Source organism: Sturnus vulgaris, chromosome 16 (assembly GCF_052056855.1).
Source record: "Sturnus vulgaris isolate bStuVul1 chromosome 16, bStuVul1.hap1, whole genome shotgun sequence".
Classification (NCBI taxonomy): Eukaryota; Metazoa; Chordata; class Aves; order Passeriformes; family Sturnidae; genus Sturnus; species Sturnus vulgaris.
The window spans coordinates 13,954,881-13,982,725 of NC_142258.1; the positions used below are offsets into that span (position 1 = coordinate 13,954,881).

At 45.6% G+C, this 27,845-nt stretch overlaps 1 protein-coding gene across 4 annotated transcripts; it reads right to left on the reverse strand.

Annotated features, from left to right (window-relative positions):
• Positions 1–476: 476 nt before the first annotated feature.
• Positions 477–27,845, reverse strand: SLX4 (SLX4 structure-specific endonuclease subunit). 4 transcript variants are annotated; one of them, XM_088174566.1, is made up of 16 exons: positions 27,699–27,845; positions 22,979–23,081; positions 20,653–21,357; positions 19,629–19,868; positions 18,703–18,877; positions 16,802–17,017; positions 15,683–15,897; positions 14,478–14,791; positions 12,725–13,004; positions 11,408–11,496; positions 8,309–8,455; positions 7,299–7,468; positions 4,102–6,539; positions 3,111–3,213; positions 2,464–2,898; positions 477–1,882 (listed from the first exon to the last, which is right to left on the reverse strand). In XM_088174566.1, exons 3-16 carry the CDS (start codon positions 21,014–21,016, stop codon positions 1,522–1,524), a joined length of 5,547 nt encoding a protein of 1,848 aa, XP_088030692.1. In that variant the 5' UTR covers positions 21,017–21,357; positions 22,979–23,081; positions 27,699–27,845; the 3' UTR covers positions 477–1,521. The 4 variants fall into 4 exon arrangements, with proteins under 4 accessions (XP_088030692.1, XP_088030694.1, XP_088030695.1 ...); XM_088174568.1 differs by lacking the exon at positions 27,699–27,845 and having other exon boundaries at positions 11,408–11,490; positions 22,979–25,136; XM_088174569.1 differs by lacking the exon at positions 27,699–27,845 and having other exon boundaries at positions 21,236–21,357; positions 22,979–25,110.

Consider the following 27,845-nt stretch of genomic DNA (forward strand, 5'->3'; position numbering starts at 1 on the left):
GCACGGCCGTGCTGCCAGGGCCACGGCTGCTGCGAGGAGCTGCTGCAGCTGCTGCTGGAGAACCGGGCCCTGATGAGGCGCTGCCTGCGCCAGAGCTCCCGCCACAGCCCAGGGCTCAGAGGGAAGAGCCGAAGGAGCCCTGGCACTCACAAGAGGAGGGAGAGTCCACTGCTCATCTCTCCTCTGACTCTCCCGCCCCAGCTCGTCACTAGCCTTGTTGGACATGGCTGGGAATGCATGACCAGTGCCGAGCCCAGGCACTGGGACATTCCCAGCCATAGCTTATAGGAACCCCTCTGTTATTAGGAAAAATAGGTTTCCCTGTAGTCTTTTGCACCCCCAGTTTAAATTTTTCAAAATGTTCAAGTTTAGTGCTTTTAGGCCTAGGCTTCTCCGTCCTTTTCTTGCCCCATAGTTGAAGCCTGCACTGGTAGTTTTTTTGTTTTCTGAACAATATTGTTTACTGTTTCATATGAGAATGGACACGATTTAGATTATTTATTCTATTTAATTTAAGTCAAAACCAATTTTTTATCAAAAATAATAGAATAAAATAAAAAATCACGTCCAACACACAGAAAGGTATCTAGAAATACTAGATGCCCTCTTTTTTGTTGTGTCCATGTTTCCAGTGAGGCTTTGCACACTCAGAACTACCAGAACAGACACAATTCAGAAGTTATTGTGATGGTCACTATATAAACCACAACAAATTAGGGTCCAAGACTTCTCCAGGAATCCCAGACACTTTACAACTGGTACCTGCTCAGTTTGGAAATGGGACTGATCCAAGCAGTAGGTTTAGCTCAAGATGTGAGAAGTGCTGAAAAGTTCCAGTATTCACTTAAATATTTTCTTAAAAACATCTCTGCTGGGGGCTTTTCTGTGACATAAGGTGTCAGCAGGACTTTTGGGAGGTGTCACAAAGGGAAAAGAACAAACCCCTGCCCTGTTCTGCAGCCATTTCAGAAACACAGATTTAGGAGTTTTACTAGAGATTGCCAAGTGAAGCAAGAAAAGAAGTCTTGTATGTATTTCCACAGCATTCCCTGCCTTAAAAATCAGCAGTGCAAACTGTTCTAAAGAAGTGAAGATGGAATTCACAGGAGTGTAAACAGGCAGTGCTTGATAGAGTGGACTGAATCCTGGAATTTGAATGGTGAAGCATTTCACAGCCCAAATCCAGGGAATAGGTCGTGGCAAGTGTCACTGAGGGAAGCACCAGCAAAAAGAACTGGGGAACTAGAATCTATTAGAAAAATGGAAAGAAAAGGCACAAGAGTCAAATTGGGTGAAAAGAGGTTGCAAGTGAGCTGTGTGCTGGAGGCAGCACAGCCATGGGGCGTTTGTGCTATGGGAGCAGAGGGCGGGCAGTGGGAGTGCGGCTCAGGCCCTTTCTCTGGGATGGCACCTGGGATCAGGCCACGAGGAGCAGCAGTGCTCCACCCACGGCCTGCTGCTGGAGCACCAGCTGGGAATGGGCTTTCCAGCTTGGCAGCAAGGCCTCCACCTACAGAATTTTCAGCGGGTATGAGTGGGCTTCACTCGGTATCGTCTTCTCTGTTTTTTGTTCTCCTTCCTTTTCTGTTCCTGCTCTTTCCGGGCTCTGGCCATGGTAGTTGTAATGCACTGAGAATCCAGAAAGTCCAGCAGCTTTGCCTTGGAAATTTTAATGCCATTCTGTTTGAGCTCTGCGTGCAGATCAGCCAGCTCGATGGGCTCGTAGAAGAGAATCCTGTTGTACAGGGCTGTGTTTGAGCGGATGTAGCACCTCACTGCCTCCAGCTTTTCCTCTTCCCGAGCTGCTGCTTGAGAGGCTGGAAATTCCTCTTCCTCCTCCTCAGATGTAAAAGCACAGGTTTCAAATCCATTCACAAAGGAACTAAAAGCAGGATGAAACAGACCAGAGGTCAAGGAAAGAACAGGCCAACAAGGACAGGACCAGAACTCCCCAAATGCCTGATGGTGAAGCCCTATGACTTCCCTCTGTGGGATCACAGACCCTGCACTACCAGCACCCACAAAATCAATGAGGCAGAATTTGGCAGGGCTTCTGCAAACTTCCCATCCCAGCCAAGACAGTGCTGGTCCAACTCAGCCAGCCCAGAGCTGTATGGAATTTCTGGTTCCTGGCAGGTTCTGCTAAGGGGTGCTGTGCTGTCTTCTCCCAACTCCAGCTGCAGGCTCTCAGGCAGCACAGCACACCATGTCACTGACCTGCAGACCAGGCATACCAGATTTGGGCCTTGCTCATAAGCAGCCCTTTTATGTTTTGAGAATAGTTCAGTGGGAATTAGACAGAAAATCCAAACCCTGTTTCTTTTGTGTGCTGACCTCCACATGACACACTCATGGAGGTGGCCACTTTAGGCTGCAGGGACATTCATTCACCTCTTTGCCTCATTCCTACCTCATCTCTGTCCTGCCCCCCTGAGTGTTTTGTCCAGGATTTCACTGCCTCACCTCTGTGAGCCAAAGGAGATGTCACTTCCATTCACTGAAGAACCTGCTGACTCCTGGGATGCTGGGAGCTCCTCACCATCAGCTGCCAGGGACACAGTCGGTCTTTCCTGCTCTTTAGCTCCTTCTGGGTGATGTGTCACTTTAGTTCTGTCCTTGGCACAGCCTGCATCATCAGCTTCATCCCTAGGGAGCTCTGCAGAAGCCTTGGCAAGCTGCTTCCTCTTGCCCACAGCCCTCGGGGCGCTGGCTCGGTTCCTGCCTGCAGCCCCGCCTGCCTTTGGCTGCCTCGGCCGCTTGGCCGGGGACTTCCGTGGGAGGGGCTGGGAATAGGGGATTTCATCCTCAAAGTCAGAGTCCCCATCCCTGTGAGTGTACTGGAATATCTCCTTCAGCTTCCACACCATCTGGCGTTTTGGGAGAGCACGGACACCGAATCTGAAAGAGAAGGTGGGAGTTTAGGTTACAGTAATGCTGCACTTTCCATTGTCACAGCTCAGCAAGAGGTTCAGGCCAGAAAGTGCAGCTGTAAAAGTGTGATGTGACCTCAGAAAGCACTGGCTGAAGCTTCACCATGGTTCCCCTTCTTTCACACTACCTGCCAGCAGGTTTCCTCTTGTAAGAGCCATCCTGGGGGAGGTAATGCTCACCTGCTCAGCTCCTTCTTCAGCTGTGGGGTCTCCATCATGGAGTAAGCTGGCATGGGTGTCACTGGAGTGCTAGGGGCCCTGTTGTTCTCCTGACAGGAAAGTTCTGCAGCAGAATGAAATTACTGTGATGAGAAGCAGTACAGCAAGGACTTAAAATGGCTGGTAACTCCTCCTCTTAGTGGCAGAAATCTAATATTCTCTAATAATTGTTTAATAGGAACTACTTCCTTATAAGCTGCTTTAGTTATTACTCAGGCTCATATTGGATAGAATAGTCAGCACTTTTTTTTCCCCCCTTAATTGGGATACTTGGTTTTCATTTACTTTACATCAGAAAACAGTTTAAACTGGGACATATGTCACATCTGAAAATGAGGCCATTCAGGGCTTTGTTAGAACAGGCAACATTGAGAAAGCAGTTAAAAGCATGTTTACTGAATTCCCTGCAGTAGTCCTTCTCCCAGGAAGGAAATTTCATAACAGAGACTTCATGGATAAAAAATTGAGCAAATCAAGCTCCTGGGGTCTGAAGTTAGATACAGATTTACTGATACCGGTTCACTGATACTGTGAAGCACAGCCAGTCTCACACATTGTGTTCTAATCACCCCTTAAACTAATAATTTAGTATGGCATAATTAATAATATATTTAATTAGATACTGCAACATCAATACACTGGCAAGCAGGCTGGAGCCTGTGTTTTGTTCTGCTTTGGTTGTTTTTTCTCTATCCATGAAACCATAGCTTCTGCAAGGAGTACTGCCACTAGCAAAGGACACACACAGCTATACTCCAGGAATCCCACATTTGGACAGACTCTCCCCCACAACAAATGCCTGCACCTTCTTTGTGCCTGGCCATGCCAATTGATTGGCATCAGAAAGCCCAAAGACCCTTTCAGTGTGTCAAGTGCATTACAGTAAGATAATCACTAAAATAAAAGCAGTTTAACCTAGCCCAATAAATCTTGTATCAATAAAAGCTCTCACCAGGAGTCTTGACAGGATCTGTCCGACCGGCCTCTGCTGCAGCTGCCAACCTCTGAGACAGAGGAAGAATCTCTGGAAGTTCATCTTCCTTCTCTTCTCCATTCCAGTCATCCCAGAATTTGGAGTCCAGGTAACTGGCCCTGCTGCCCACTGATGAACATGGCTCAATAGGGCTCTTCTCAGGGCAGTGCAGAGTTGTTCTCCTGCCAGCAGGAGTTCCTTGCAGAGGGGTGCTGCCCTTAATTCCTGACACCTGGACTGGGCTCTCTCCCTGCTCCTGCCAAGAGCCAGGGCTGGGGCTGCTGGCTGTGCTGACCTGGCCACAGCAGTGGCCATCACCTTTGGCTGGTGACAGATACTCACCGTGCCAGCAGTCATCAACAGGGATTGGGGGCTCCTCACACAGCAGGACACTGCTACCCAGAGAAGGCAGACTTATTTCCCTGTCACTGTCCTCCAGCTCAACCACACTGATGTTATTTTCTATTGGCTGCTCCTGGCACGGAGGCACCACTGTGGGTAAATCTGAGATATTGGCACGTTTGCTTTCTGTGCTGGTGTGGCCAGGGGAGAGGAAAACTGGATCCACTGGAGAAACTGGAAGGGGGTTCTTGGAAAAGGATTCTGCTGCTGGGCTGCTGGGTGGGCTCCTTCCACTGGCTGAGTTCTCCATCGGCAAATGTTGGTCTGACAATGTTGTTTTATGAACTTTTATTAAATTATCAGTCATTTCGTGATTACTATTACCTGCTGCTAAGTTCTTTGTGCTGAGTTTAGATCCTGGACCCTTTAGAGAATCAATACTTGTGACCTCAGTCTGTGTTGAGAAGCTTCTGCTTTTGCTCAGAACTGGTGTTCCTGGCACAAGCCAGGAGCTGTCTGTGCCTGGAGACATTTCATTACTGAGCCTTTTCCCAGGGCTCAGGTTTGGACTCTCTTTGATCCCTGTGCAAGCACCTGTTTGTCTGCTGAGAGGAAATACAGGGGACACCTTTACATCACCACTTACACACACTGTGTCTGTACTGTCACATGAGACCCGAGCTGATCTCTGCTCTGTTTCAGGATCTGATGAGTTAGGGTCAGATTTTGGTCCCTCAGGGCCTTGTTTCATGTCTGTACACTTCAGGTGCACAGGGATTTCCATTTTTTTCAGAGCAGAGTCAGACTCTGGCAACTTCTTGTCTTGTTGTAACTCCATTTCATCATCAGAAGAAGATAAAACAATAACATCACCCTCCTTGATCCCCTGAGCTGCAGCATCCTGAGTCCTGCCTGGTGATGACAACACTGGGACATGTGTGTGCTTGTTTGATTCACTATGAGGAAGCTCTGCTGGAGAAACTGTGATCTCATTTCTTGATGCAGCAGCCAGCTCCCTGGCTTTCTGGGAGTGTATTTCGTAAGATGGGAATGATTTTTCCTTTTTGTTTTGCTTTGGTGTTGACACATGTTCCCTGGCAAACCTTCCCTCTGATTTTGGAGATGCAGGTGAAGTGCCAGGAGCAGGAAAAAGGGACACATAAGGCTCAGAAGTTGGACTCCCACAAAATCCATTCTTACATGGAGAGCAGTCTTTTTGTGACTTGCTGAACAGAAGTGAATCATTATGACCAACATGTTTTTCACCAGGGGACTTTCCTGATTCTTTGGTAACTTCTTTCACTGGGGAAGGCTCACAGTGATCTCCCTGAGAGGCAGAAAACAAACGTTCATAGCTATCGTTTATATCAGTATCACCCTGGAAACCAGGAAACTGCTCTTCACAGTGATCTGCCTTGTCATGTGAGACCTGAGATGACCTGGAATCCTTCACATCTTCACATCCCCCAACAGCCCCTCCTTCATTAGCACCATGGGATGTTCCATCCCATTTCTGAGGTTCACTGTGGTGAGGCACAATAGTGGTCTGTGGATCATTCATGCTCTTGCACCTATTTATGTTCTGCATCTTCCCTTCTTGTGCAGACAAATCACACTTAGATCTTTCCACACCGTTGCCATCCCTCAGATCTTTGAGGCTGCTGCTTACTGAAGCAGATTCAGGTCTCTTTACCTCTTCCTGCTCAGTTTGCTGGTTTGTACCTTGGATGGCCTCAGTGTCACTGCAGATGCTGCAGTGTGTTCCCTCGCTCATCTCTCTTTCACCCTGAGCCATCTTTCTCTGAGTTGCAGCAAACTCATAGATTTCTTCCAGCTCTTGTTCTCCCACCTCACTGTCATCCTCCTTCTGGCACTCAGGGCTCAGCATTGCTACTTCTTCCTCATCTTCACCCACCCACACTGACTTCAAGAGGTCTTGGAAGTTCTCATCTCTGTCCTCACAATCTTCATCACCCCTGACAGAGATGATATCGTCTTCTGAATCCACTCCAGAAGACACCTGGCTCTCTCCAGTGTTGTTTTCACACTCTGCCATTAGTTCTCTCATACCAAACCTGCAAGGATACAATAAATAACATTAGTATAACCTCCTCTAGCATTTCTTTACCATTTGGCTGTTAGATCACTTTTGTGAGCTTTTTAAGGAATTTACATGAAGATGTTGAGTTTCCCAAGATGTACAAGATCCAGTGTACTCCTAAAATCCCAAATACCCTTTTCTAGGTGTTGCTCACATGAAAGTATCTGGCACATTCTTCCTTCTCCGTATTTGAGACTGACTACACTAAATCCCCTAGGCAATGGGAAAGTCCCATGGAACGGCTAGGGCTGGATCTGCCATGTGCAAGATTCCTGGCTTTTTGGAGTGACAGAGCACATTTGGCAAGCCTCAACCATGTCCCACCCATATCTCAGTAACTGCTCCTGTTTCAAGCTCTGAGTGCATGCCTAGAACCATGACTGAGTGCATGGCTGACACAACACAAAGCCTGAATATCCAATACATTCTGCAAGTGTTGTTCAGATGAAGTGAGAATCACATTTAGAAGTTGTGCTCATCATCTTCAACATCAGCTGCCAACAGACATCCTGAGACAAAACTCAGCCTAAGTCTGCTGAGCGTATACTGAACACAGAAACTCTTACACAGGTGGAAAAGCTGAGGGCAGGATGTCCTTATGGGCAAATTTCATTTAAGACGTAGCAAAGGACCATGGAATTTGTAAGCCACTAAAACTGCAATGGAAGATCTCAAACTGGGGTTTGTGTGGCTGAAAGGCTGAGGGGGTCCAAAACATGCTCAGGGTACACACCTGGCAGCCAGAGCCTGCAGCTGGGGCTGCAGCCCAGCAGGGAAGTTGGTGTCAGCAGCATAGAGGTACCGCAGGAAGGCAGCCACAGCCTCAGCTGACACATCACTCAGCAGCACGCGCTGCGCCGGCGCAGCCCCATCCTCCTCCACCACCAGCCCCTCGCTGTGCACCTGTGCCAGAGAAAGCAAAGTCTGTTTGCTAATAAAGCAACACAACAACCACGTTCATCCTTGTTCCCATCAGCTCCCTCCATTCATTCGTGCCCAGCCCTGGGACCAGGATGCCAAGGCAGGGCAGTTACACAGAGCTCCCTATGGAACAGACCATGGCCTTCCTGACCCTATGGCTGTTAACTTTGTTTAACTACTTGCCTTAGTTACACATATGAAAGATGATCTTATAGTTCTCCACTTAGTTTTGCAATCAAATTCCTTCCCAGCCCAATTTCCATCTACACTTCTCTGTATTACATCTCTTGAATTTACCTGGAAGCTGCACAGGTGCAGGCTGGGAGCTATTCAACCTAAAATGCACTGGGAACATAAGAACTCCTTCACTAGCCTTGCAAAAAGCACAGTCAGTGCAGGTACTTCCAAAGCAAGAGTGATAAAACCTCTGTGTAGATGATTTTAAAGTACTTCTCATAAACTTCCTATTCCATGCTCACACTTTCCAGCCTGGGTGACAGGCAGGACACAGGCAGTCCGTGCTTGCACAGGGACAAAAATGCAAGGGCAAGAAGCACTTTGAAAGATTCCTTCACTGCTCATGGGTGGAATGCAAGGATCCTTGACTCCCTATAGCCTCCCTGAACAGGATGAAGTAGCCCATCTTTCACCACTTTGTCAGGGTTTATTCTGCTTTCCTAAGCTGAAAAACCAGCGCAGGTCCTGAGGCAGTTGCCATGAAGCCCAGCAGTGCTGTGTGCTGGTTTGGGGCACTGGCTGGCTGTGGGAGGGGCAGTCTGGGCTCTCCTAAGCAGGAGCAGAAGGAATGGCAGCAGCACTCACGGCCTGAGCCGCCGCCGGACACCGCGCGTACAACACGAACAGGTGAGCGTAGAGCACGTCCCCGCTGTCCACCTGGAACTGGACATCACTCAGGTGGGGGTTGTTCACCATGGCACTGAAATCTTGAGCCAGCAGCTGGAGAGAGGACTAGGATACAAAAGGAACACGAAGGTGTTAGGTTACAGCTGTCAATCACTTTTCCAGAAAAATAAGAAGGGAGTAACCCAGTTTATCAGCACTGCTGTGCTGTGGGCCCAGCCTGGACACAGCACCTCTGCTTCCTGAAGATAATCATCAGCTTTATCAACTTCAGGTCTTCCACAGGACAAACAGACAAGTCTAACAGACATTCCTGCTTTGTTTTCCTCTACTTTTTCACAGCCTGCCCATTGTGGAGAAAGGGCAGTTGTGTTGTATTCTGCTGTACTTGTGTCACAGCACATTATCACCCTCAGATCTCACCACATTTCCTGCTGTGGTCTAGCCACAGCCTATAGCTGGCCTCTTGATCTACTGCCTCCCACCACAACTTTAGGAAACTGTAACTTCCACTTCAACAGACTTGAACTCAATTCATTATAATCAGGGCAATAGGAAAGAGGATGACTAAGTACGGGGTAATGAACCTTTCTTCTCTCTTTTCACTGTCTGGCAATGACAGCTGAGAAAAGCAGCTCTGCAACAAGGGGCCCCCACAAAATAAAACTAACGTAGACATCCGGTTCAAAGGACTTTATGAGCATGCTACTGAAACCTCTTTTGTAAATTCCACTCCATTTTAAAAAAGAACACAACTTTTATTATAATTCCAGAACCCCTGGCTAGAATTTTGGGGAGGGCTGAGTTACCTGTGGCTCTTATGGCAAGGTCAGGCTTGGGGTACGCTGCCAAAGACAGCAAGGATGGCAAGACAGCTGCTCTGGAGCTGCTCCCAAGCAATCTCCCAAAGACTCAGATCCCTCCTAGTGTCCCAGCCCTGGAGTGCTTCAGAGAAGTGTGAAACACCCTCAGACCACAGCTGGGTTGAGAAACTGCTTGACTGCACATGGAAACCAGTTTATGGTTAACACCCAAATCATTGACCTTGTGCTTTTCAAACCTACTGCAGAGCTGAGGAACTGCAAGTTTTATTCCAAGGTACATCTGCAGGAGATGCAGTTCCATCTGGAACAACACAGCTCCTCATTTTCTTAGCAGGTTTCTACATTAGCAGTGGGCTGTGGAGAGCCAACCTTTCAACTTGCTCCAGCCAGCAGGAATTAGCAGCACACACCAAACACTTCTCCCAGCCTTCATAGGTGGGCTAGGGAACATTCTGCATGTTGTGGCAGTGCTTGATCTCCAAGGAGAAGACAGGAAACTCAGTTTGGAAACTAACCTGATCTTCTTGCTTTCTTATTCTTGGCAGGTGGGATACCTGTGAGGCTGCTGTGGGGCTGCCAGCAAACAGGCTCCTGATCAACGTTCCAGGCAGCGAGCCCAGAACAGCTTTCCTGCTGGTGCTAAAATTATCCATCAAGAATGGGGAAATTAAACAAGGCCAGAAACCTCCTGGCTGCTCCATCCTCTGTGCAAGGCAAAGAAACTGGCCAGAAGACAGCTCTGAGCAGGTATGAGCTGTGTGTTGGAGAACATATCAGAACATTCTCTCCTGCTGAGGAGGCCACTGAGACTGGACCCCACTGATGTGAACAAGGGTCTTCACAGAGGGGACATGTTACCAATGCAATGAGTGCATTTGTGCTCATATAAAGCACAAATCTCTCCCATTGGTAATCCAGCTCTTCAACACTTCACTCACTCAGGAAAACTATAATGGAAACGAACAGACTCTAAAAAAAATTACCATACTGGTTTTGCTGGGAGCAACTGAGTTTCAACAACAGTGTGAGAACAGTTTCTGTATTGCTAAAGGCCTCTGGTTTAATATAAAAACAAAACAAGACCTTTTCCTGCTAAGGATACATTTTTTTAATACCCCCAAATAATATCTAGAGTTTCTGTACCAAGTAGCTGGGATGCTCAAGTTTAATACTAATTCTCACCTCGAGGAATTGTCTCCTTTTAGAAGTATCTTAATTCTTTAAGCACAATATGAACATATGTTGTCAGAGCATCAAAATTTATCTAGCACCAAAATGTACTTTCTTTCAGGGCATGATTATTTCTTATCAAACAAAAGATATTAAGTTTCATCAGATAAAGTGGATGACCTTGTTAAGAAGATGAATTAGCTTTATTTTGTATGAACTTCAATTGTATAAAACTGATCATACATTCATGGAAAATTACACATCCTCTGGTGCATGTCGGATAAGATGACATCTACAGACCACCACAGGCTTGACAAAAAAATCGTCTGTGACTTACTAGGCTGTGTTCATCACTCAGTCACCATCAAGTGAAAAATCACACACTGATTTTCAAACTAGATCCTCTGTGTTCCCACAATTGAAGGTTTTTTACACCAAACCCTTTAAAATAAAAGCTCAGTTAGCAGCAAAAACTGCTCACCTTCTATGGCCCTCACAACATTCCATGATGTACCAGGTTTTTATGCCAGGATTTAGTACAAGTCAACCAGTCCTTGTAAGAATTCCCCCTCCCACTGCAGGACACGCCGTGGGGAGGAAGGTCCATTCAGAGCTGTGTGTGTGAGCCCAGAGGGAGCACCAGCAGCTCTGTCTCTCCTGGGCTCTGTTTTCTCCTGGATAACCTGGGCATTGAAGCAGTGTACTGCATAACATGCTGCAGCTGCATCCCTGCTTCCTACCCCCAAACACTCTCAGTGCTACAACACAACTCCCTAACCCACACAGCCTGGCCTTCTGTTCCCTGGCATTTAAGTCATCTCTCATCAGTAGGACAAGTACTGAAAAGTCCTTAGGCTCTTGTGGGCTTGATGGAACACCCCAGGTGTGCTGATCTCATCTGTGCTCATGATGAATCCTCAAGTCACTGTGAACCATAAGCACCATTTTGTTTCCATAGAAAGGAATGGGAAATATTCCACACTTCTTTGAATTGCACAAATGCAACAGCTTTTTTAAAATTGTTATTGATGAATATATAAAGAGTGGAAAAAAAGGTTTTCCTTACTCTTTTACTGCTGCTCCTGAGGAGGCTCTTCTTCTTGGATGGGGGCACAAAGCCACTACATGGAGGATCACTGGGAGTCAGTTCTTCTCCTCAGGGAAGAAAATGCATATCACAAATCACATTCAACTTCCTTGTGAGACAGAATGAACTAAGAACTCCTAAGAGGATCCTTGCTGTGGCACCTGCTATGACCAGGCTGGCTGGGCTGAAGGCTCAGCCTCTCCCTCATGCCTTTTTGCAGGGTTTGGCTCTGGGTTGTGACAGGCTGAGGGTACCTAAGCACCATTTCAGTTATTTATATACATTAAAGGCCAGGGACCATTTGCTGTAGTTCAGCAGAAGTGAGGAGAATTATATCCAAGTGCAAATGCAGAGAGGTGAGCTTAGGAACTGTGTTCTCTTTCACAGATGAACAGGAGGCACAACAGATTCTGCTGAAGAGCCAGAACACTTTAAGGGGTACCAGTGCCCTTGAAATGTGCAGTTGTGCACTACATGCAGCTGTGACTGGGGACATTAGAGAGCTGCCCACAGAGGAATTCCAGATGTTGTATTTTTTCAACCCTGAGTAGGCACAGATAAACTTCAGGTTTGTGTAATCGATGTCCAACACAAACTCATCCCTCCTGTGCATCTCTCTCATCCGACTGTCTCAAGACCTGAAAAGACAGTGCACAGAACAGAAAGGCTGTCCAGGCAGAATCATGGAATCACAGACTGGTTTGTGTTGGAAGGGACTTTAAAGCCCATCCAGGTCCATCCCTGCCATGGGCAGGGACACCTTCCCCTGTCCCAGGCTGCTCCAAGCCCTGTCCAACCTGGCCTTGGACACTGCCAGGGATGGAGCAGCCACAGCTTCTCTGGGCACCCCGTGGCAAGGCCTCAGCACCCTCACAGGGAAAAAATTCTTCACCAGTATCTAATCTAAATACAACCTCCCTCAGTTTGAAGCAAATCCCCCTTGTCCTATATGTCCTTGTGAAAATCCCTCTCCAGCTCTCTTGTATGCCCAAGATAAGCAGGAATGAAGATTTTGTTCCAGCTGTTAAACACATCCAGGCTCCCTCCTGGCAGAAAAATACTTTGATATCTTTAATTTTAAAATAAAATTTAGTATCTGCTGTCCAGGAATTATCTTAAAAGCTGGGATTTATGAATCATTTCAGAAATATCAGGTTGACTGTTTCTACATCTTATTGCAGGAAAATGTGACCTCACAATCACAGGTCCTCTTGGATCAGCACCTGTGGGTGCTGCCTTGGCTCTGTGTAGCTGAAGGAATCAGGGGCAGGGCTCACAAAAGCTGCAAGAACTCACCTGGCTGCTCTGCTGCCTGGACATGGCCAGTGTCAAGGTTCCACTGAGTAAGGGTGAGTCCTTCCCTGGCCAACTCCACCAGGTCCTGTAGGGTCTGAATGTCCTTCTGGCTCGGGGATAAAAGCTGCCCATCTCCTTCAGGGCCTGGCTTGAATTCATCAGAAGTTTGGCCTCCAACCTTTGTGCAAGTGGGTTCCTGAGAACTGAGGTCAGGCTGAGTTTGCTGGGGTACTTCTGGCTGATGAAATCCCACCGATGGCTGAAGGTTCTCTGGCTTATTCTGATCAAGTGAGGAGGAAAAAAGACACCAATAAATTAGGTCTTGTTTTATGTATTTGCAGAGCTCAGAGTACAGTGTCTCCTGAAACAACTATTAAAGATCACAAAGCATTACCCAGGTATAGGGGATTCTGAGGAACAGTTTTTTGCAGTTCTATGAAGGACTCTCCAGAGATAAGACAGCTCTGAACAGAAGAAAGAAAACTACAGTGGAAAATGCAGAAAAGTTGGTTTCTCCAGGAGCATGTCTGTGCAGGCAACTGCCAAGCAGGGAGAAAGGATGGGGGAAATGCTCCCAATCCAACATCTAAATATTCCATTATAGCTGGAGTTCCTGGCAAAAGCCACAGCTGAAGCTCTCCAGGTGCTTCTGTTCTGAGTTCTGAAATGCTTTTGCAGTTACATGTAACTAAATCAAACTTTCACCTTGGAGTGGGTATTTTCCAGGTTTGGTCTTCATTTCCAAAAAAATAATTTTGCTTGTTTATTTCTAAGTAAAAATAGTTCAGCAATTTCTGTGAATGGAAAGCATCAGAAGAAAAACACACTCTTGCCGTGATTTTAAAGACCTTCCTGCTTTTTATTTTTAAACTTCCCTGGCAGTTTTTGGCTTGAATTAAAGGTCAAAAATTCCTAGAACGGAGTCCCTCCTCTCCAGCCTCAACCTGCAACAAGCCAGAGAAACATTGGGCTTTGACTAGGGAAGAAGTATTAAATAAAGCACCTAAATATGCACAGTAGATTTTGAACAAGAGCACCAAAGACTTCTTCAAGAGAAGAAAGAGGGAAGAAAGAGAAGTGATATCCTTCTTGGAGAAAAGAGACTGAAAGAGCTTCGTCTGTTTCTGTGGGCACTTTTATAAAAAGTACAGAGCACTGGAAGAGGCAGATTCAGGTGGAACCAAAATCAAAGAGTGGAACTGAGGCCTGGATCAAAGCTCACATGCACCAGGAGGCAGTGGGATGCACAGGGAAGGCCTGAGTGCAAAGGCTCTGCTGGACAACTCCAGGCACTCCCACCTTCTCTGTGCTAGCAAGTAACAGGTTTCAGTTTAAACTTTTCTCCCCAGTCCTTGCTGAGTGCAACACGGGCAAAGTTCATGCTAAAAATGACCAGAAAAATTCCAAGTACAAAAGCAAGAGTCAGGCTGCTGTAAATCTGGACAAACTAATGGCACAATGAGCAGGATGGGGTCCCTCTACTCAGTACTCTCTGTCCCCATCCCTTTTATTTTCTGAAAGCTCAAAAACCATGGTTCCATGAGCCTTGTTCTCCTCTCCAAAAGGCAGAAATGAAAGTTCAAGATCCTCAAACCTAACTGTGTAAGACCAGGGGAGAACAGATCACGGGCAGTGAGTGTGCAGAGAGAAGGGATCACTGGTTTACATTCCAAATGAGGAAACAGAAGGGATGCAGGGCAAGTATCAAGAACTGGGGCACACACATACCAGAGCAAGGACAACAGAGCCCCACCTGCTCAGGCTTCCAGGGTACAATTGGAGGTGTTAAGGCTGCAGTGTAGAATGATTCAGGGTCACAGGGTCCTGTCAGAGCACTGATCTTCCATAAAAAGCATTCCTTGGCTTTACACAATGGCAGCAGCCAGGTTGCTTTTCCAGATTCATCCTCCAGAATCCTGCTAATGGGCAGCTGAGGGGTGGGAGGGAATTCCACCTCTTCTGTCAGCATCAGAGCTACTCGCTCCTGGATCCTCTTCTGGGCCTTCTCAGGGTCCTGGAGCAGCAGAGGTGGAGGGGCACTGGCACCTTTCCTACGCCTCTTTTTCTCTTTAAAAAGAAAAGGAACTCAAATAAGTGAACAGCTGAACACACAGGGCAGAGGAGATTAACACAGCAGCTTCTTCAGTGCTGTAATCAGTGACAACCAAAAGGCATGAGAACACAACTCCTAACACTGTGCAGGTAGTCCAAAACCTCACGTGGCTCTTACAGGAGAAATGAACTCCACCAAGAGACCCATGAAGGACTCTTTCCCTTGTGTTCTGGTCATGGGTGATATCAAACCAGAGCTCACACAAATACTGGGAAGCATTCATTTGGAAATCCTGTGTCTTACTACCTTGGTCTCACTAATGCCCAACCCCAAATCCAGCTGGGAGTACCTATGGGCAGGAGCAGGGCTGTGAAGAGTGAAGTCTCCCCTCTGTACAGCTCTCAACCCTCTCTCCTGGCCTTGTCTGCCTTTTTAAACCCTTCTGCACTCTGAAATGGTGAGGGCCTGCTCAGCAGCATGTACTGGACACACATGGCACTGCAGAAAGGACAAGATGATATGAGATAATTCTGAAAAAGCTACATTAATCCAGGCTGCAGCAGGAGGAATAGGAAAAGAATATACTACAGGAGAAACAACAATCATATTTTCATGTTATTTCTCCTCACTTCCACAGTTCACAAGAAACAACAGCTAAAGACTATTTTACAGATTCAAAACAACAAATCAACAAAAAAAAGCTCAAGATTTCTGAAACCCATGGACATCCTGCAGTTATTCTTGACTGCCTCTGGATACTACATATTGCTGAAGCTCTGATAGCTTAAACAAACCAGAAACAGGGCTGTCATCCTCCTGTATCCAACAGGGAAGTTTTGGTGGAGAGCAGCCATGTTACTCCTGCAATGACACAGCCTCACACACTAACTTGCTGTAACACATACCTGATCCTGGCTTCCATTTGATTGGGAAAGCAGCCACTGCTTTCACATTTGTAACTGATTTTGCTTGTTCCTGCTTTTCTTGCTCCAACAGAGAGCGTGACATTGCCATGGCAACTTGCAAATCTTCATCCTTAGGCTCCATTTTGGCCCTCTTCTGTGTTTTCCTCGAGTCCTCGTTGGAGGGGCCTTTCCTCTTTGCCCTGCTGGGCTGATTGCTGAAATCCAAGAATGCAGCAGGAAGTCCCAGTTAATGTGACTGGACCAGAAACAACAAACACTGAGCACTCCAGAGCAGCTGTTCCATTTGTTCAGAGAAAGTACAATAAAAACCATTCAGTACTTTCTTTCCTAGCAGAGAGTAAAGGATGTCTTATCACTCATGGAACTTAGAGCTATTTAGAGAAGTCTTATTTTGGGATGTAAGCATCTGCTACCTTTATCTTCAATGATTTTTTTTACCAAAGGGAAACAAGTTGAAGCAAGGAGAAAACCAGATGACCAGAAAATGCTTTCCCACCCCTCTGCTTCCATAAGGAACAGGCAATGGTCCTTCCTTGGCACAACAAGACCTATGAGCCCCTCCACAAATTCACTCAGGCATCACTTGGTGCACTCTGAAGATTCTGCTCAAATCCAAGCACATTCCAAAACACCATATCTGCTTCCTCTTTGGCTGAGGCTGAAAGGATGTTCCCAGAACAGCCATGAGCTGAGGAGCTGAGGCACTGGCACCACACATCTCAGGAAAGGCTCCACACTTGTACTCTGTGGTTTGCTCAATAAGCTCACACACACCATTTAGCTTTACTGAGCAACTGCCTCACACAGCACAAATCATTCTGACAAACCACTGGAAGGTTATTTACTTCCCATTTTGCTCCTGCCTGCTGGCTTTTAAAGTCATCCACCAGCTGACCTCTTCTGAGAGAAATTAAGATTTCTCCAACTACCTGCCACATCCTCCTCACCTGGTACTGAGTCATGGCTCTACCTTACCTGCTCTGTGCTCAGGATTCGCCCAGTGTGTGAGTCAGCTTTACATTTACTTTTCTTCCCAACCTCCAGCACCTCTCAGGCCAAAGGAAGCAACCAGCATTTATTTTTTTCCTACCAGCTTACCTGGGACACTGAAGAGCTGCATCACCAAGTGTGGCCACCTGCAACTGCACTGCCTGAAGCAGCAGATTAGGAGGCACCTCCATCTCCACAGCACAGCGTTTCAGGTGACTGACTCGGCTCTGCAGGGTTTGGAACTGCTTCCCACAGATGGGACATTCAGGGACCACTGGCTTGCTGGAGGATGACATCTGTGTTTCTTCCATCTCATCCAGACACCTGGGAGACAATGGCAAAGCTTACCTATGGACACTTTAAAAGGTACATACTAAGACTTAAGCCATTAAAATTATTAACAACAATAACAATTTTAAAAGCACAATCACTTCTAATACTGGTAACAGCCATGAACAGGCACTGAAGAAACAAGAACTATGTGCCCACCCCTGTGATGAACACAACATGGAACAGATACATGGAGACAGTGGTCTCAGAGGCATATTAAAAACATATAGCTCAAAGGCAAGTGTAGTGAATAACTTTAGAATCATAAAATCCCACATGGTTTGGGGTGGAAGGGACCTTAAAGGCCATCTTGATTCACCAACCTGCCATGGGCTGGGACACCTTCCACTAGAACAGGTCACTCCAGCCTTGCCTTGAACACCTCTAGGAATGAGGAGTCCACAGCCTCTCCAAGCAACACACTTCGTGTGTGTCCATCACCTAATCCCTCTCTCTGCATTCTGCATTCATTCTAACATTCCAGCTCATTTATAAATCCCTGTTAACAGAAAAGGGAGCGGCTGAATTGACACCACGCTCCAGAGTGCAGCATGATGAACTTTAAATAATTTCTGGCAGGCCAAAACTATGTAAAAATTTAGACTTGCTCTTTTTCTGTTCTCTCCAAAGAGATTCAGGGTGTGAAATCCTGGATCTGCAGGACCTGTTACAAAAGTCACTCCCTGATGAGGTAATGACACACACAAGGCTGTGCTAAGAGACCATTCAACACTGGTGATTACTGGCGTGTCAGTGCATCTGTCCATCTACAGCTTCACTCTTGGGATGAAGGCTGCTACCGAAAAATCCCTGGCTAATATAACCTTGTAATCTCAACATATGATTACATGTTAATAGTTCAGAAAGCCTGACTTTCCAAAAAGCATTTCTAGCACACTGTCACTGTTTTACAGCTTCTGTCCTCTCAAGCAGCACAAAATGTCTGAAAACAGAAACAACAGTAACACCTGGAAAGCTGCAGGTGCAAACAAGCCTGATCAATGGGAGCCACTCAGTAACATGATGTAGGACTGGACAATTTACATCACTCCTGCCTTCTGAAGGTGCTTGAATTAAGAATTACAATCATTCAAATGTATTGTTTCTGATGCTTTGTCAACGGAAAAGCACAGAGTTTTAATTTCCAAAGTGTTGCCTGTACATAATATATTGTGTTCGATATTTATCACTAAGGAAATTGTTAAATGAAAGGCAGTAATTTCAATTGAGTAATCTCTCTGAGTAGTGTCACATTTCCCTAAGCAAACAGATACAGTGACATACCAGATGTCCTTAGATGAATCTTAGCAAAATAGAGCAAAGACTTTGTTGGCTGAAATCAGTAGATCTCAAAATTTGCATTAGGGAGTCATCACAAATAGAATCATTAAGGTTGGAAAAGACCTTTCAGATGACCACAAAGATGTTCCTTTACAATGGCAGCTCCTCTGTCACACTGCTAATGAAAGCAGACTTGTCCTGGCCACACACACACACATGCAGAAGCCCTGCAGGGAAAGGCACTCAGCCTCTGCTTTCACATCAAAATGACTCGTTAATTCAAGCCTTAAAGGTAAATTCATTATGCAGAATCCCTGCTCCCACTTCCTTCCACGGCTGGGCTGAGTGAGGGGTCTCTGGGGGGCTGGATGAAAGGACAGCTCGTGCTGGTGTTTCACCTGTTGACGTGCTGCTCTCGTCGCAGGGTGTTCATGGCTGTGAGATCTTTCTGGCAGATCTGACAGAAGAACAAGCCTGCATCCTCCAGGCTTGCCAGGGCTTCCTCCTTGGATTCCTGCTGAAGAGCCAAAGCCAGAGCAGTGTCGTGTTCCACGGCTGGGAGATGGTGGGAATCTGGCAGAGAAGGCAGAGATGATATAAGATGGAAGGTGAGAAACTATTACACCTGTCATTATTAGCCTATTAAACTAGGCACACAAAAATCCACTGCAATCTTTCTCTTGCATCTTCACACCTGATCTCTCACCAGGAAAGGTACAACCTGCTCCTTTCCAGCACTCCAAGACAGGACCAGCCCATGAGCAGGAGGTGACAATTTGCTCACAGTGCATCACATGTCAGAGACAATGAAGGGACAGTTTTGGCTCAAGTTTCTGGGGAGAATATGGAATTTTATACATCAAATGTTTAACACAGCAGATTTTCATGTCCATACAGAACCAACAAGGATTTGATCTATAAATAATCAAGCAGAGTAAATTTGCTGTGAATTCAATTTATCAACACAGAATATATCACCTTAGTGCCTGGAGATGTACCAAAGATGGGGCTACCTAAGAGCTCCCTAACACTGTCCTGAGGGAAGGATGACCAAGTTCACGGATCCTGTTGGAATTTCAACCTGTTTCCAAAAAGACAATTATTCCTCTAGAATTTACATGAGGTTCATCCAGCCTTAGAGAAGAGCTGTGAAAAAAGCATGGATAATCCTTTAACAAAGTTTTCTCAGGGACTTGAAGTGATTTGCACACTAAGCCACTAGGCCAGCCAGGAACAAAGCCCTGGCATCCAGGACTGCTCCTCAGGCAACCATTCTCACCAGCCACTCATTCTGCACACACCAGAGCCCAGAGGAGACACATACCATCCTCAGGAGGGTTCTGCTCCTGGCTCCTGGCAGGCAAATCCCCACTGGCTGCAGCCTTTAGCACGCTCCCATCTGAGCTGTGCTTCAGCTGCTCGGGTGCCACCCTCTTGAACTGCTGCATTCTCTCCACCACCAGCTCTGCCACCCGCACCTTGGGGGTGGGTGAGGAGCAGCTTCCTGGAGGAGTAGCAGGAAGGAAGGGTAAGGTGGTCTGGGAACAGCCACTCACAGGATTTACTAGAGGGGGAGAAAACACCAGTTTTAGCAGGCAGTTTTAAACACACACTGAGAGCTGCTGGGAGGCCCTTCCCTGAAAGCAGCCTGGGCCAGGCCAGTTCTGCAAGAGCCATTCTTTAAGGGAACAATTTGTGTAGCCACAGTAACAATATCAGGGTTCTGTGCTACAGGGGCATTTAGAGACCTTTGTATCCCTTTTACAGGCAGGAATATTAAGGAAGCCTTGCATGAAGGTCTCCAGCAGGGACATGGAAGGCAGTCCCACAGCCCTGCTCTCCCAGCATTCCCACCACACAATGTCCCACTCCTGACTGATCTAATTTATCTCCATCACTGGTGACTGCATTGTGGCCATCATGTTTAACATCTATTGAAGGACTAAACCTTTATGAATTAATCTAACAATTAACTCATTCATGCTTTTTCCCTTGGCAACATCCAGTGACAATATGTCACCATACAATGAAGCACAGAGTGAAAAAGCACCATAGCATACTCTGAGCTTGCTTCTAGATGACCTGAGAGTACTTTTCTCACTTCTGATACTGAAAAACCAGTGAATAATGATTGGCCAACAAATCACTTTGTATCAAAGCTTTACCTTACTGAGGACATCTGCCTGCAGCACAGAACACACTCCTAGGTTAAACCCATGTAAGGGGCAAGTCAGCTTCCAACAGTGCTACTGTGTCCTGTCCAGATGGATTTCTTAAAACCTTCACTTAGCTAGAGAGTCCTTCCAGTCCTTGCCTATCTTCTATTTGAACAATTTCAGGTCACTCACCTGTCAGAGACCTCTGGCTACACTCAGGAGTCCCTGTACTCAGCTGGCTGGCAGGGAGAGGGCTTCTTGCTCCATCCCCCTGTGCAGTCTCACCACTACAGGCTGCAGCATCACCATCTTCTTCGTGCAACAACGTTTGCTTCTTTGGACTCAGATCTTGAGGAAAGTTTGTTTCCTTCACTACCGGTAAGTGATGATGGGTTTGGCTCTTAGCAGCAGCTTTGCCTCTTCTTAGTTTGCTTCGTGTTGTGGTGCTCTTTGGCCTATTCTGAACCCTCTTTGTTGCCTCAGCATCCCCATTTTTCTTTGCCCTACTCAAAATATTTGCCCACAACTCTTTAAAATCATTGTCCTGTTCATCCATTGGCTTTCCAGTAACACTGTGGTCTATGAACACTGAGGACTGGAGGGCAGGGGAAACACCAGAATCAGTTCAGATTTGCATCAGCCCTCCCAGCACCTCAGAGATGTCCATGCTCCAAACTCCACTGAGGTCACCAGACAGAGTGGGCACTTCCAACAGTTCATTCTTCCACACTTAATTCACATCCAGCACAGCGTGTCTTCTCTCCAAGGACCTCACCTGCTTTCACAAGCTGGTTCTTCAGAAGACTCTGGACCATAAGTCAGTCACCTCAGCTTGTGCAGAGCATGTGTAGGAGCATCATGGTAAGCTACAGAGCTTCAGAGACACTTAGAAAAGCCCTTAAACAAAGAAACAAAAACAGGTGGTCATGCACGATGGTAGAGGCAGACGTGGGACAAGGTGCAAATTGCTGAAGAGAAGAGAATTTGCATGAAACACTAAGATTAGAAACAGCAGATACTGACCCCAAACATGTCCCTATAATTGTACTACAGACATGCCCAAGCCACATTAGCAAAGGAGAGGAGAGATTTTAAAACAGGTATTTGATATGGGGCAGGTTTTTGTCTTGGAGCTCTGAATTTGGACTGTCCTTTTGTTATACACATTCCTACTTGTATTTATATCACTGCTCAAGCAGTGATTCTGGAGTGTTAAACTCTGCTTTGAGACACTACAGTTCCAGAGAGGAGAGCCCAACCTCATTTTGAGAACTAAATAAATGTAGTTCCTGGCATTTCAGAAGGGGTTTTAGGACAAGTCAGAGAACAATTCCATTAAACGTATTCAACTTTTCTCTCCTCTTATTTCCACAGTTGCTCACTTAGGATTAGCTCTCCTGCTGAATTCTTTCCCTGAATACTCAAGAAACCACAGCACTGACCACGTTTCACAGGCTGCTGTCACATACACAAGGTAAACAGACTAAATAAATGGCATTTTAAAATTAATTTCTTAATCTTTTCAGCTACAGCAAGAACAGCAGTACTAGGCAGGGATTACCTGGAACAACAGTGGATACAATGTCCAGATGGAAATGCCATCAGCTCCCAGTCAACATTAAAACCAGAGTTCTATTCTTACATGTTTTCATTGTCCCCTGCTTCCTAGTCCTGAGTTCATGGTGGTTCTGGCTATTTTACCAGGGGTTTTATATTGCTCCCAAACATCTTTCAAACCTAAACCAGAGTGTTTCACTTGGAATGGCAGCAGTTGTGGTCCAGTTACTCCAGTAAAGCTCTGGACACAGAAAGACTCAAAAAGCAGGGAAAACATATGGGAGATTGTTTTCTCAAACGGCTTGGCTGCAGACATGAGAGGCTGAGGAATGCTGGTTACACACTTCCATGGGTCAGCCTTTCCTATAAGCAATTGCAGATGTTAATGGATTTATTTATTTTAAACTCAGGCTCCCAGACCTGCAGAAGATTTTGCAGTGAATCTTGGAATAATTTTCTGTTAGAGAGAAACGAAAGTTTTATGTAACTGGTTCATAAATTTCTTTTTTCTGGATAGAACACTGGTGTAGTTATAACTGTAAATTGACCATTTTCTTCTAAAGAGGAGACAGCATGTGGAGAAGTCCCAAACCTCACATCCTACATGGCTTTAAATACCTCAGACACATCTGCACTGCTGGATTATTTATGGTGAGTTCCTGATATTAAACTTTGGCATATGCTACCAATATTCAGTGTCCCAGGCAGATCAGACCAGACACATCTATGATGCAAAACTAAGAATTTATCTGTATTCCTCCTGTATTTACAGGTTCTTGCTCTGCTCAACATCTCAGTATTTCTGAAGCAGCTGCTATTGCTGCCCCTAACAGCCAGCACCAGTTTATTGATCTCAAAAAGTAATGGTTTTGAAAGTAATTTCTTTCAGTAGAATATTCAATTCATTTTGGAAGATTTTAGGACTCAACAAATCACAAATAAAATAACCAGCAGCACTAACCTGTTTGCTAAGATGCCAAATCTATAGCCCAGCTGTGCCCTTCAAGTAAACATGGATCAGCAAAATGGTACAAAGCAGGACCAGTAAGAATGAAAGACAGGAGCTGGAAAATGGAGGGAAAAGGATGGATTTAGTGTATTTTGAAATGACTGCTCTTGATGATCATTTGCACCAGTTCAATAGTTACCTGATGGGAGCCTACAAAAAAGATGGAGAGGGATTTTGGACAAGGGCCTGGAGTGACAGAACAAGGGGCAATGGCTTCCCACTGCCAGGGAGTAGCATTAGATGGGATATGGGGAAGAAAACCTCCCCTGTGAGGGTGGTGAGGCCCTGGCACAGGTTGCCCTATCCCTGCAAGTGTTCCAGGCCAGGCTGGACAGGGCTTGGAGCAATTTGGAATAGTGGAAGTTGTACCTACTCACAGTAGGGGGTAGGGATGATCTTTAAAGTCCCTTCCAATTCAAATTATTCTGTAATTCTATGATTTAAAAGTATGCACCTACTACATGCTTTCAATTTACTGCCTTGTAATTACTTAGTTAAATCAGAAAACCCTTAAAAAACCCCATACAGCTAAAACATCTGTTACCCTCCCACTTTGCAGAGCAGCCTCTCTTTTAACCCCTGAAAACGTTTTTCCACCAGCAGTCCAACTTGACATGCTCTCAAACACACAACACTTGGGCCTGCTCACTTGCTGCTTTACACTCTGTCTGTTCCAGGAACACTTCTCCTGCCATTTCAGTCTCCAAGAATTTGTCATCACTGTGGCTACAACAGTCCATCAGTGCCATGCAGGTCTCAACAACTTGCACACAGCAGATACCTTCTCCCCTCCTGAGCACACCACAGTGGTGCCTCAGGACACCTCCTCCTCAATTCCTCATCTTGAAAGCAAAATTCACTTTGCACTTCCAAACTTTGGAAGCAATCTCTTGTATTTCACAAGAAATGCTAATGGAAATGGGATTATTTAACATTAGAAAGTGAGGTAAACACAAAACCTGAATTATTGTCTGGGGTCCTCAGCACAGGAAGGACATGGACCTGCTGGAGTGAGTCCAGAGGAAGCCACCTTTCTCCCCCAGCCCTCCCTCCAGCTTCACCTCAGCCTTCAGAAATCAGCTAATTACCAGGGCCTGGATGACCCTGGGCTGCTAATTACAGAGTGCTGGCAGCAGCAGGGTGATGGGGTGCACCATGTTGGGCTGGAAGTTTCATCACCTTCTTCTCCTGTTGTGGAAGTTGCAGCCAAAGATCTGAGGGTTAGTGACCAAACTTCCAGACCAAATACTGCAAAAGGAAAGAATTTCTGCAGTGTTTTTTTTTCTGGCAGCCACACCAGAAGGAGGTCTCTTGGGATTCCTCCAGACCAAATCTTGTAACAAAAAATTCTTCCTACCAGTTCCTGATGGAGAAGAACCTACATGTCAATAGTGTGACTTCTGAAAAAGCACATTATCCTCCATCTTTTCATGGATTCTTCACTAGAGACTGTTCTATGCAGGTTCCTGCACTAACCAACACCTTTATCACTACTTTATAAAGATATGACACTGCATCTGTACAGTGCAAAAGTGCAAAAAATTTAACACTAAGAACAACAGGGCTTCTTCTGTGAGGAGAGAACAAATATAAGTGCAAAACAGGAATCCAAAGAAGGTACAACTCTCTTGTCCTGGTCTCAGCCAGCTTCCCTGTGCCAGAAAAGGGTAACAGAACCAGATGAGGAAAATAGGAAATGAGAAATTAATTCAAGTCTCTACAAACAAGGGAATGCAAGGTAAGAAAATCATACTGAGATTTCAAGGGGCAATCTTAGCTGGGATTGGCATCAGTGTCCATCTGGCACCACCCACTTCCATATCTGATATCCCTTCAGTCCTCACATTTCTGTTCAGGGCTACACCTCCCCCTGCCAGCACCCTGTTCATATGGCAAAGCATTCCAAGCATTTCACAGCCACTAAAAAATCCATCACATTCCAGAGAGAATTTTAAATCATTACTTACACAACAAAGTGTCCCTCTACCATCATGTCCTCAGAATAGAAAACTCACTTTATACCTCCTCTGGGAGGATAAAGGGGAAGTGAAGAGAAAAATAATAAAAAAAAACCTAACGGTCATTCAGGAGCAAATGCTTCTGGCTGTATGCAAACATGGTAGCACATAAAGCACAAAGAGAAGCAGCTGGTGATGTAAAAATCAAAAAACAACAAGAAGATATTAATTTTAAGAGAATAATACAATTGATTTTAAGAACTGAATAAAAACATTTTGGTAGAGGCCTCAAAAATCAATAAAGAGAACAATTCTTGATAAAATCTCACTTGATTTTCAGAGAGGAAAAGGAATCAGAGTGATAATAAAAACAAAGATGTCAAATAATATCATGCTGATGGGACTGGATTCTGAATATAAACAAAGAATATAAACGATGCAATGTATTGAAACCAGGAGATAAAACTACCTTGTCAGAAAAAGCTAAGGACTTTCAAAAAACACCTTTTTTGGTGTACATGAAAACCAAGAAGAAAAATCTACTGAGGCCACTACATCAAACTGTGGAACTGTTAATCCTGCAAGCACTAAATATTTCCATAATATCCATCCCCTGATGGTGCTGAAAGCAGCCTATTTTAGGAGCAATCCAAAGCACACTGAAAGCAGCTGCTGAAGGTGCTTCTGTCAACAGAACTGGATGACTTGCAAGCAGAAGTCACTGTGATTTTTCAAAAAGGACAATTAGGGAAGTAAACACCCATCTTGCAAACTGAGCTCAACACCAGGCTGATAAAGGAAGGGCTTATATGGGAATTGATGAATAAAGAGGGATAATAAAATTATTACAGTTTATAAAAATCCAGACTTACATTCAGTTAATAACAAGAGCTCTCTGTGTTATCAGAGGGGTAATTCTTCTATAAACCACTAAAGGAGTATGAAGAGACAAAATGATTAATAATAATATAACAAAATCAATCCAAGGCATTTAAAATTATTAAAATGCAGCTAGATAAGTTTCAAAATGCAGCTGCAAACAGCTGTCATTGAGTTTTTGTGTTTCTAGTGCCACCCCACAGAGATTAACTCTCTGCCTGTCCTGTTTTTCTGTTCTTTACCTTAGGAAATGAGTTGGTAGAGACTCCAAGCACCAGGATCAAGCTGCCAGAAAAGGGAACCATTGGACATCCCACCATTCTTCCAAACCACAGTGTGACCTCGTCCCTGGGGCCTGACCACCCCAACAGGGATAACTGTGACCACATCGACTTAATTCTGTTATTTTGCAGATCAAGAATGAAGCAGTGATATTTGTGGCAAGATGAACTGAATAACTGATGAAAAAGTGAAAATATAGAGAAGAACACTCCCATGTTAAACATTCAAGTCATTCCTTTCCAAGAAGGCAGTGTTATTGTGAAGTGCACATTCTCTTAAAATAAGGTCAGTTCTACTGATTTTTTCCCAAAAATCATGTCTTCTGATTTGTAATTATGTTGAAGCCAAATATTAAGTGAAATTCAGCGAAGTATCCTGATTTCTCTAAAACAGATGCTCTCTTTGAAAAGGTGACCAAACTCATAATGGATTTCTTCAGGTGACCTGGTAATGCATCTTTTACATTAACACTTCATTAATTTGTAACAATGAATAACCTGCTCTCTTCTCAGCTAAAATCACACACAAAAGCTACACTGAACCCCTCAACACTCTGCATGTAATGAAATTTGATGCAGTGGGAAAGGCAGAGAGTCAAAAGAACTTGAGGTCCATTTTCTTCCAAATGTAAAGCTTATGGTAACAATTCTGTTTCCAGTTTGCCTCCTACATACCTGTATGGTGTCCAGATAGCTGTTCTAATCCAAGCACCAAAGTCAAAGAGGAAAGAAGGGACCAGGACAGTAAGAACAGTATTTTAAACAGATACAAAACCCAAGCATATAAGGGCCTTTTTTGTAGACAAAATCCAGTCTGTGACTTTTGAGAGTTCATACAGAGTCAACAGACTGAGCAACAGCCAATGTCACTGCCTTTAGGCTTTACTGCAGTCAAACTGGTTTTGCCCCGCTGTAATTTTGGCCCTATCTAAAATCTGCATAGTTCAAATAAACACCAGCGTGTCTGCAGGTTCAGGGACCAAGTGCTGTCAGTAAAGCAGCTGGCACTGCCTCCCCTCAAGGCATGCCCACATCACAGGATCATGGAATGGCTGTGGCTGGAAGACACCTTAAAGCTCATCCCATTCCCACCCCTGCCAGGGGCAGGGACACCTTCCACTGTCCCAGGCTGCTCCAAGCCCTGTCCAACCTGGCCTTGGACACTGCCAGGGATCCAGGGGCAGCCACAGCTTCTCTGGGCACCCTGTGCCAGTCCTGCCCACCCTCCCAGGGAACAATTTCTCCTCAATATCCATTTAACCCTGCCCTCGGGCAGTGCTGAGCCATCCCCCCTCCTGTGGCTCCAGGCCTTTGTCCAGAGTCCCTTCACTCTTCTGAACATGCTGCTCCTTGTGCCCCTGAGCCTGGAAACAACAGATAAAATCCCGCGGTGCTTCATGAAGCAGCGACAAACGCATCAATCAGAATTGCTTTCCCTGGTAACACTGCTAGAAAGAAGTTTGCTTTGAAGCTGGACACGTTTAACGTCTTTAAGGAATGCTACCTGCTGTCAGTGAACAGCTGTTCGGAGCCCTGACGCCCTCGCCTCCTTACCCTGAACAGCTCTTAAAGCCTCTGCTTTATGCCCGAATTTCTGCCTTTGATGCCACGCCAACATCGGGCACGGAGCCTCATCCTTCAGCATCGTTTGTCCCCGGGGCTGAGCTCCAGCCGGGCCCGCTCGGGACCCGAGGGCTCCCC